This window comes from Caloenas nicobarica, chromosome 6 (assembly GCF_036013445.1).
Source record: "Caloenas nicobarica isolate bCalNic1 chromosome 6, bCalNic1.hap1, whole genome shotgun sequence".
NCBI lineage: Eukaryota > Metazoa > Chordata > Aves > Columbiformes > Columbidae > Caloenas > Caloenas nicobarica.
Genome location: NC_088250.1, coordinates 3,234,162 through 3,245,149, shown reverse-complemented (window position 1 = coordinate 3,245,149; position 10,988 = coordinate 3,234,162). Strand labels below are relative to the sequence as shown.

At 39.8% G+C, this 10,988-nt stretch overlaps 1 protein-coding gene across 2 annotated transcripts in view; it reads right to left on the bottom strand.

Annotated features, from left to right (window-relative positions):
* The window catches only part of RFTN2 (raftlin family member 2), a 33,109-nt gene that overhangs the window by 8,694 nt on the left and 13,427 nt on the right, over positions 1–10,988 (bottom strand). Inside the window, exons 6-9 of one of the 2 annotated variants that reach the window (XM_065637323.1) lie at positions 10,236–10,357; positions 9,100–9,203; positions 4,822–4,900; positions 1,402–1,675 (exon numbers count right to left, since the gene is read on the bottom strand). In XM_065637323.1, coding sequence (XP_065493395.1) covers positions 1,406–1,675; positions 4,822–4,900; positions 9,100–9,203; positions 10,236–10,357 — 575 coding nt within the window. In that variant the 3' untranslated portion in view covers positions 1,402–1,405. Of the gene's footprint in view, positions 1–336; positions 1,676–4,821; positions 4,901–9,099; positions 9,204–10,235; positions 10,358–10,988 lie in introns of those variants that run through there. The other variant, XM_065637324.1, reaches the window with a different exon arrangement.

Sequence of the window (10,988 nt, the reverse complement as noted above, 5' to 3'; positions counted from 1 at the left end):
TCACTTCATTCATTTGCCAACTGTGTTTAGTGCTTAATTTCCCGGTGCAGACAGGGAGGCTCCCAAGCGTGCGAGGCGCTGTGGGTTACACATATTTGCAGCATTTCTCTCAGTGTTTGCAGAACAACACGCACAGAAACCGGTATCAAAATCCCTGGGTGATGCGTGCGCCATACTGCAAACATCGCCAGAAGTGTCGTGAATACATTCACTCTGTTCTGTTCCCATTTCTCATTTTGACCAAATTATTTGATGAGCATTTCTAGCTTTTGCTTCTAAACTAACTGAAAATCACATTTATCTTCTGGAAATGCTATTTTATTCAGCTTCTCCTCTGTAAAATGTAATTTCAAGGCAGCAGCATAAAAACAATTCCCACTGGCGCCCCCCACGGCAGAGCCCGGCCGCTGTTCAGCGCCCCTTCCACAGCAGCAGCACCACAGCTTTGGCTTTTCCTCTCAACATCCATTTTGCTATTTGATGCAGTTCAATATACTTTACCCAGTGTGAGATACATTTAACTGCAAAGTTTTTTACATGTACGTCAGCATGTTTGTGTATAGTCTATCCACTACTGCCTATGAAGTTTATCAGCATCACTGTGCACCTTTCTGTCAATGCCTCGCAGTGAGTTTCTCAAGCTACTTTTTCATTGACTGGAAGTTCTCTTGCAGGGGTTGAGTGGTTCTTAATTTCCACTCCTGTGTAAACTATGAATACATCATTATACAAGCTATGTGCTTTTGGCCTAGATGTACAAGGAACCCTGATAAAATCCGCATAGGTGAAATTATATTACAGGAGCAAGTGTCTGCCTACAACCCCCTGAGGGTTTTTTGTACACACCAAGTCTGAATGTAGCTTAAATTAACACCACTCTAGTGGAAGACTTACATTTCTCCAGGCTTTTCAATTTATGCAAGGCAAGTAAAGTGAAAATTACATTGAAACTTAACAGACAGTTAATTTTTTTCCCCCCCAGCAATATTTACAACACTCTTAAAGAAAAGCAAAACAACCAACCACACCAAAACAAACCAAAAACACACACACACACTCCTCCAGCTTGTGGAAAATACTAAACATCCTCATTCCTTTCTCTCTTACACAATTCAAACTGTCACTGTTCAGCAGCATTTGCTTTCTTGCTTGTCAAAAGCATTAACAAGTTAGCAGAGCACCCAGTCATGTAGTTATTCTATTAAAGAGAGACAGAAAACCAAATTATTTTGCAGTAGTAGTATTACTACAGTAGGATTAACACAAAGAAACAGACAAAAGTACAAAAAGAATCTGAGAAGAGTCATAGGATTATACCAACACGTTTAAAGTAGTACGATTTAAAACCAAACCAAACATTTGTTTGAATTATGTACATGTCCATCTGATGCAGTTACTTACTTCATCACATACACGTGACCTGAGTGACTCCATCTTCCTGGTCAAATTGTCCATCATCCAGTTCCCTTAACGCTCCATCGCTGCTACTGAACCCTGGAAAACCCCCGTAGTGCGTGGATCCCTCCCTGATCCAACACTGTTTGGGAGCAGACAGGTGAAACTCATCTCCTGGGGGTCCCGTTTCTCCAGGGTGAGAAGCAGCCGTGTCTGATCCGACACTTCTGCTGGAGACTTTGCCTCTTTCCTCCCCAATAACTTGTCTTAGGGATTTCTTCTGAAACACAAGAGGATGTTTACATGTTAGCGTATTTAGGAAATTAAAAAAAACCCCACAAACGCTTTGCAGCGAGGCATGCATGGGTTTAATATGAACTGCATTTTAACGTAAGGCAGCATTTAACACTCTGGTTTAAACTTGAGAGACCTTGCGCAGGAAGAACTCAGCGTAAATACAACCTGACAGTAGCACTGGGATCTCCTGACGTGTTTCTTGCTGAAGTGACAGTTGCCAATGTCAAAAAGAAAAGACATGGGCCCGAGGAGGAATCCAGGCTCAGCACAGAGCTGCGTTTCGCTGGGTGAAGGACACGAGCGCTTCTGCAGGAGGGTTTGCCCAAATGCAGACACTTCAAACCCCAAACCGTCCCACACTGGTTTTGCCAGGCTCTGGCTCCCCTTCGCTACATTGCTAAGTTTTTTCTCCAGCCCTTTTGAAACAGTAAAAATAACAGCCCTGTGGCTAAAGGAAGTGTTTTTAGGGAAGCCGTGATGGGAGAGATTGGGAAATTAGACTTAGAGGAACTAGTGTTGCCTCAGGAGAAACAGAATGAAATAAGCTTTGCCTGGATGCCACAGAAAGAGGATGGAGGAGTCTGCCTAAAAGAGAAAAAACACCCAAACCAAACAAAAATGAACAAACCAGAAAAACCTCATGCATTCTGTGGTTCAATCTTGGATTGTGATGCCTCATTTGTTGTTTTGGTTTTTTTTAACTTAAAACACTTGAGTTGTCTTAAGTATTCTGTGTTTCAAAGATGTCCCAAGTCATGGACATGAAAATTTTCTAAACAACAGCTTTAATGTGATTTAAACATCACTGAAAAGATATGCAGTACAAATGAAAATAAGGATGTCATGCCCAACAATACAGAATCACAGGAATCAGATGTTTTTACTGAAGTGTTTGCAATGTTGCCAGTGTGCAGGGGACATTTTAAATAAATGTATTTATTAAAGTTGCTAGAGCAAAAGGTAATGCTTTCAAATTTCAGTAACTTGTTTTGCACCTGAAATCATTTGTAATGCGAACACAAGGCAAACCTAGCATGACATTCCATAGCAGTTACATATTAGTAGCAAATCTACGAATTTGAATTGTAACAAAGGTAATATGCTGTTCGGCAGTTCAGACATTTTTGGTAAAAAACCTCAATGAAGTAAAAAGATTTTAAATTTAGGGGAAATAACAGGATAATTGGAAAAACAGAAGGACAAATGTTACTCTGCTAAATGTTTCAGCTTCAGCCTCAACTACCTATTTATCCCAGACTAAAATGACCTCAGCATGCTGAAATTTCCTGGTGGAGAAGTAAAACATTCACTGGTGCTGAAGGAGCATATTTAGATGCTAAGTTTGTTCAGATTTTAAACACGGCAATCCTGATGTAAACAGCTACAAATCAGCTATTTCTTGTTTACTTCCAGTATCTTGCTTAAGCCAAAGGTTTCCCATTACAAAGCGAAACAATGACCACAAACCACTGCACCCCTTCTATTTGTATCAACCAAAGCAGCGAAGGTCATTCAACTGCTGCTCACCTCCCAGCTGGGTGACAATTTAAACTGTGACCATAACGCTTCCTATTTTTAATTTAAACCACATCTCAAAGATTCAGCAGCTTCTCAGACAGAATGTTTTTACAGAACTGTGTTATGTCTCTTGGAAGAATCCAGTCTTAACCCTTCTCACTTGTGTCATGCTGTTGCTATCGTATGAGGGACTGGCAGAATTTAGAGTATGAATGGAAGATGAGATTAAAATGTTGTCAAGGGAGATCACACAGAACACTGAAGAGAAAACAACCAAGGAGCTCAAATGTTGTAATCGAGGAAATAAACTACAGATAGTGTAAAAGAACTAGCTGGGAATTGAGATGATGGGAGAGATGAAAAATAGAACAAGTTTTTAATTGTGCATGTTGAATGCAGTTCTTCCAGGCATGGAAATAGTAATTATCAGGGGACACAGTGAGGGGGAAGTTAGGCTGGAGAGAAGCTAAAGTCTGGAGGGAAAAAAAAAAAAAATTAAAGTGAGAGTATATTTTAGAAACACAATGCAGAGGAAAACACAGATGATGGTAACAGTCTGGACAGGAGGTAAAAAGGACAGAGAAAGATCAAATATGAATGCAAGAAATGCCGAGACTTGTGGAACTATTCATACAGCTGGAGAAAGATGAGAGCAGGTATCCTTCCCTCGTAACAGGATATGATAACACAAATGACAAAGTCTGTGAAGTTACTACTGGACATGACTGAAAACGTCCATAGTTTTCACAGCTGCTTAAGACCATCACAAAAAAGCCTTGTTGATTAGAGAAAGGTTGAATAGCCATTGGGAAAACCTAAACCAAACAAAAAACCAAACAACACAAAACCAGAAATAGCAAAAATGAAAATCCATTATGGGATGTTGTGAAGACTTGGTAAAGAAGGGGCCACCAGTTCATCCTTGTGGCCACAGCAGGATTTCCTATAGTGCTACACAAGTGCAATAACTGGTGCGACCTTGTCGGAGCAGAACACGGTGACTGCGCGTTACTTAATCCTCCAAGTATTTCTGTACAACCGCTATCATGGGAGTCCCGCTCAAATGGGACAAGGAGCTGCTGAGGTCCGGCTGCAGGAATTTTAAATCCTGTATTTCTGCCACACACGTGTTCATGCAGCAACAGCTAAGAGCCCTTCACCCCGTTAACTTCCAGATTACAGCACAGTTGGCACTTGTGTTCTTCTATGAGTGTGAAAATGGATGTTTAGAAGGTCAAAATTACATGTTCTTTTTCATGTGCAACAGGATCCAGGATTTGAATCAGAACAATTAAGACTTCCTGAAGATTTCTAAAGAAATACCTACAGCATAGCCAAGCTCATCCACCTGAGACACGGTGATTTCTTAGCACAAAGCAGGTTTTTAGCATGCCTGTGCTCTTCTCTATGGCTTAATTTTAAAAAGCATACGGCTGAGAAAAAAAATGTCATACGAGTTCAGCTGCAAAAACCCTCCACGAACTTATTTCAAGTGAAATCCTCTTCTACCTCTTTTTTTCACATGAATTTTGAAGTCTAGCTTGTTTCTGTACCTAACCACTATGTGAAGAACTGATTTGTTTGTATTAGTACCACGAACACATTACTCACCTCTGGCGTCTGGACAGCAGAATTCCACATAACAGGTCTCTGAAGAAAAACAACTTGCTTTGTGGCCAGGTTTCCTTCACTAAAACGGAAAGAAAATGGTTTCAATATTTTAAAGGCAATAATAGTCACTGTAACATGTTCATACCTTCCCGAGTCAACTGTAAGTTGTACGTGTGTGAGTCCATGAGTGAGGACAGGTTACCAAGCATTAACTGCCTTATTATTAATTCCTAAACGGTTCTATAATCACATTGAAAAAAGAAACAAGCATAGAGCTGGGTTAAGATATTGCACATGAAAATTGGCATAAAACACACAAACATTTTTATTACACAGATAAATGTGAGATAACTGATTCATGTTTCATGCCAGGGCTAGGACTGATACACCTGATTTATGTTTGACAATAGGGACTTGCTCCAAGAAAAAACAGGGATTACAACTGTTCCTATGAGATCAGGAAAGCTTGTTAACAGCCTGCCCCAGCGCAGCTCTGAGAAAACACCCAAAGCTATTCCCAGTGTACATCTGATAATGATCAGGGGTGATGGTTTTGTGATGGTGTTTGGACCCTCACAATGTTCCTGAACTCAGGTCATGGCACGTCTCTGCACGTCATCCTTGGATGAGAACAGAACTACCTTAAACTCCAGTTTGGGGGAAACGAGGAGTCAGGAGAACAAACTCATTAGTTCCCTTCAGTTATCAAGGATTCCTGCTCTGAGAGTCCCCACCTCACTATCTGCATTCATTAAAAGAAAACGTGTTAAAATTTTATGTCACAACAAGGAAATCAGCAATCCTGCAACCTTATTCCACTCGGCCAGGTGTCTCTCCCTGCCGCAGCTATGTTTGTTTTGATAATATCAGCTGGGAAATCTCCTGAGCACAGGCCCTAGCACGGGGAGGAGCCTCCGGCTTATTTTGAAACAGTGTCTGCGTTCCTCCAGAGAAAAGAAAAAAACGCCAAACATTAAGATACAGCCTGTACAAATTCTACTAGAGCAGAGAAAGGACACGATGGCGAGCAGACAAAAAGTAAATTAACAATTTTCTAAGTCTGCCCTTATTAAAATGCCACACACGAGAAAGCGGCTACGAGCTTAATTCACAAAGAACTCCATGACAGCGGGATTTCCGCAGAATTTAAATGAGGAAAAAGCACTCGGAGCAAACCACTCCGTGGCTTCCCTCTCCTCTCCTCATTCCGGCTGTGCCTCACAAGTCAGGGTGTTTGGAAAACTTCGATTGAGTAGTTTGTCACGATAAATTAATAACTCCAAAAATCCGTGGGTTTGCCCTGTATGTGCCTGCCCGCTTCCCTGCCCATTTGCGAGGAGGGGAAATAAAGGTCACCACAGAGAAAAGCCGCTGAAGGCTTTTCCTGGCTCTTCTTCCAAGAGCAATGAAGAGCAACAGAGACTCTATTGTTAAAACACCAGCAATTTCCTTGTCTATGTCCTCTTATTATACGTACATAGTTAATAAGGCCCTCAAAACAACCATCAAGCTGAAAGCTTCTGCCAATGGCTCTGATGTTTACAGGAACATTTTATATACCAAGCCCTTAAAATTCAGGTTAGATGAAGTTTTCTGAAACATGAATAAAAGGAGCAGGGTAATTAATTCTTTTTAACCTTTTTTTTTTTTTCTCCCTCCCTAAAATAAAGTTTTGCCCTCCTTTGGAACTGCACAGCATGTAGACTTGCAGTTATGAGACAGACGGCAGCTTCAGGTAAGTCTCCTGGCTTAAAGGTTCTGTTTAATGAAAAAAAATATACTAAAAATCCTTAGGAAATTTAGACCAAACATGTATGAAATTCTACAAACTCATGATAATATAAGTAACTGCAGTAGCACTACGTTACCAACAAAGTATTCTCCAAGGTATTCTTTTTATCCTCCAGTTACCAGATTTAATTCCTAAAAGGACTACTAATTTTATAGCTTCTGAACTTGGCTTAATTACTGTCAAATTCTTACCTTGTTAACATTTACCTAGTTAAGAGTTGTATATAATGCTGGAGGCTCTTTGGATCACTAATATTATTTGAGGGTCTTTCTTATATCCATTTTTGCTCAAAAAAAATTCTATAGTGACTGCTGACAACATTTAAATACCCAAGGTATGTATAATATAGATACAGCAAGGCTTCCATCATAGGCACATTTTTTTCATACCCCTGGAAAAGAGAATCACTGACAGAAGAGGAGAACTTCTGGAACTTTTGCTCATTTTGTTTGTTCGGTGTTTTTGAAGCCTGTTAATATTCAAGGCTGGGTTTTGAGGTCAGAGTTCCCAGTCTGGGAAAAGAACAGCTGTTGAGCAGCATCAAGTGTCCTCTTTATTGAGCCATTTCACTTGCATTCCTGGGATAACCCACCACTGCAGTCATGGCATCTTTCACATCAGACACACAGTAAACATCCAGGAATTTCTTCTCCTTAAATACCAACATCGATGCCTAAAAATAGTATTTGTCATTCACTACTTAGCCTATCAGGATAGAAACAATCTTTTTTGGACTCTTAAGGATTCTTAATTCCTAATTAGGAATTCTTGTTCATCAGCTTTTTTTAAAAAAAAGAAAAAAAGAAAAGGAATAGCTGTATATTAGATACATAACAGGCACACGAAACTTGATTCATCCTTTTTCTTCTAAAAGTATCTCATGACCCACGTGAGGACAACAAGTATTAGATAATTCCTGCAGACATCCACCCAGCCCTTCAGCCCAGAAAGCATATGCTTTTTATCAGTCTGAATTATTCTAGAGCTGATACCAAACGAATCCTATTTCAGATTTGGCCAGGTTACAACCCTGTTTTGCGTGATCACAGCTCTATTAGCGGGCTGGTTGTGGCACATGTCGGAAGCAATGCTGCTCCACACACCCAGTGCAACTTAAATCTCTTGCTGGTATATTCCCTTCTTACTGGTTCAAGGAACAGGTCCAGTCTAACGCTACTGGTTTGGCCTCCCCAGTGCCCAGGACAGGAGATCGTCACTGTCCTGGTCCTGCTGGCCATACTTACACACTTCAGCTACTTTCTCTGAAGAAATGAATTAAAGGATAACCACTTTGTTTCACACTCAGAACTGCTTCCCTCTGGAGCACAAGCTTTACAAGTTCAGAATTTCATAACTTGCAGAAGAAAGCAAAACATACAGAGATCCTTAAAAAAAAAAAAAAAGGCAGAACATGCCATATTGTTTTACCACAATTTCTTCTTCGTGTTTAACCACTTGGTAAAAATCAACTATTGAAAGAAACACAGCTAAAATAAACCACAACACTTCCTGACTAGAAAAACCTCCTTCTCACATGGGTGAGTTGCTTTAATTATGTCAAATCACTCGAGCAAAATTCCAGTTTCTTGAAGCAGTTCTCTTCAAACCTTTCATTCACATCCTTTTTCATGCTGTCTTGATTTAATACAGTGAGCTCTGGATCCAAAGATTACTCAAGTTGCCCACACTCTCCCTTGTCCTTAATGAGCCCGTAGCTGCGCCTCAGTACATTTGTTTGTTTTCAAGTCCTGGCAATCTAATAGGAAGAGACTTTTATTTTTCTTAAAAGAAAAAAATGGAAAAGAGGCGTATGTATGCTTAATCCAGTGTTTCATTTGCCTTTTTTAGCGTGATACCATGAAGACGAGCACAGTTAAATAAACAACCACCACCCTAACCTGGAACCTTATAGAGCATCCAGGTCTGCTATTCAGCTCTTCTTATGTGTATCTAAATAAATATTGCAGTAAGACAACTGAAATCCAGTATGTTGGTACTAGATTTGAAATGAAACGTAACGTCTATGTTAAAGAAGAGAAGAAACAGCCCAATAACTTGCTGGATTAACACATTCTCCACCCTAATTTGCAACCAACATTGTATGACTGTCTTGTGACAACCACTCACCCAGGTCCTAAATTAGAGAAACATTTCAACACTCTGTTTAAACTTGAAGCATATGAGTAACCCATTGCTGGGGACGGGGTACACAATAAAAAGTTTCCTAAATAATATCTTTAATGTTTAGATCTAAACAATGTATTTTAAATTTAAGATCGTTGGTCTAGTTTGAAACTCACTGCAGTCAGCTGTCCTAAAGCAGCGTGGTATAAAAAGACTCCACCATAATGCTACCTACATCTCACATTTTTACATGCAGTTAACATTATTAGCATTTTTCTTCCTTTTGCATTAAGTACGCAAATAATCACTTGATAATTCCGAGACGTAACCACCCAAAATTCTGTAATGTACAGTCTGGGTACCTGTCGTGTCGAACAATCGGTGTGGGCAGGACGCAGGTCAGGAGCCATCCAAATTCAGCCAGCGTGTGCAGTAAAGGTCCATAATCTGTTTTAATTTCACACCCCTACATTAATAATCATAAAAAGTAGTAAAGAGACTCCGTACAGGTTTTATTTGCATTTCTACACAAGTTGTGACGACTCTTCTCTCATCTATAATGAGAGAATCTAATCCTTCTAGACGACAAACTCTTGTTTGGTGGAGATTCACTACTGAAAACTGAAAACAGTTTGAGAAGTTCAAAACTATGCAAAACTAGGAAAGCAGGCAGAACATACTGACTTTAGGCAAGGGCCCTGATTCAGCAAGATATCCAAAGCACATCTCACTTGTTAAACTTGTCGTGTTGCTAAATCAATGCCTAAAACTTTTTAAACACCATAATAGGTGTCTCAATTGATGTATTTAGGCTTTTATTTCACACCCATATTTACACTGAGTATCTCCAAAGCAAGCCCTTAGTATCCTCCAGCAACGATTACTGGTATGAATTGACGACATCTGAAAGTAATCTTATAACATTAAAAACATGAAATAATTTTATTGCTGCACCACGCTACAGTAGTGCATGTAACTTTATTAGGAACAACTAAGTCAGTCATATTTAGCAGTCAAATTTCACTAAGAATATACATCTGAAAAACATACCCAATTAATTCACTATCAATTTTTTACTGTTCTGCTTCTAGTTTTTTGTTATTTTCTTCTCCTTTTTAAATAAAAAATACTTCAGCACATTGTCAGTGGAGCTGCACTTGCTGAAATTATATCTAAATTGGTCCGAAACACATACTTAAAAACCAAAACACCACAAGCAAAACAACCCCACGAAAACATTTTCTTCGCTGGTTGTATTTGTTGGTATGAGTATTTTTAAGTGTGAGGCCAGAATCCCTGCAGCGTTATTTCTTTTATGCACATTGCCCAGTGGCCACAGGCCTGACTCAATTTTTACGATTCAAGGCTTCAGTTTAACTTACACAGGTAGCTTCAAGAAACCATCCTGCATGTTTATCAGACACTGGTACCAGCATTCGGGGAAAAACACAAAGGAAACTATGTAGGAAATTGCATTGCTAAATAATGACCAGCTTACCTCGATGACTGTCCATTGTTCAACCACTATTGCATCATTTCCCTTCCTGTTAGAACCTGGAACCCCAGCACCTTCTTCTTCGTAGATGAATAATCCTTCTAAAGATTTGGGCAAATAGTCCCCTGTGAACATAAAGACAAAGTTTTACGCTGATGTCTTACTGAGATGTACACATGGGTTTGTTTTTTTCATTGAACAGTCCTCTAAAATGAACTGAGACAGCAAATGCCTCAAATTTGTGGCTATTTCTGTGTCTAGTTACAACTCAATGAAGTATGCAAGTCAACTGGTTATTCACAACTTTCTTCTACACAAATCGAGCTCTGAGCCACCTCATTTTCTCAAAACCATTAACCATGTCCATGCTCAAATCTGAGTTTTGGTTTCCTGTATTCAACGTATCCCTGATGGGCACAGACCCTATTTATTCAATATTGCGTGTCTGACAATAAATGCAGCTTTTGACGTGGTGGGAGAGAGCGTGAAGATGAATGAAGCATGAAGTGCAAAACCTGGCTACTGGTACTTCAATAAAGCCATAAATGGCCACAGGAAGAGCCTGAAACAGAAGTAATTGTAGGAAGATTCCTGCTGGGAAGGAAGTTTCAGAGCACAGCTCCCAATTTACTTGAAGCCCGACAGTATCCGGTTGGCCCAAACTAATGCTCTGCACCAAATATTGCTGCATTTTCTGGTTTTGCTTCTCCTGAGAGTCACTGGGAAGCCTCTTCTGCAGATGTACCACCAATTATT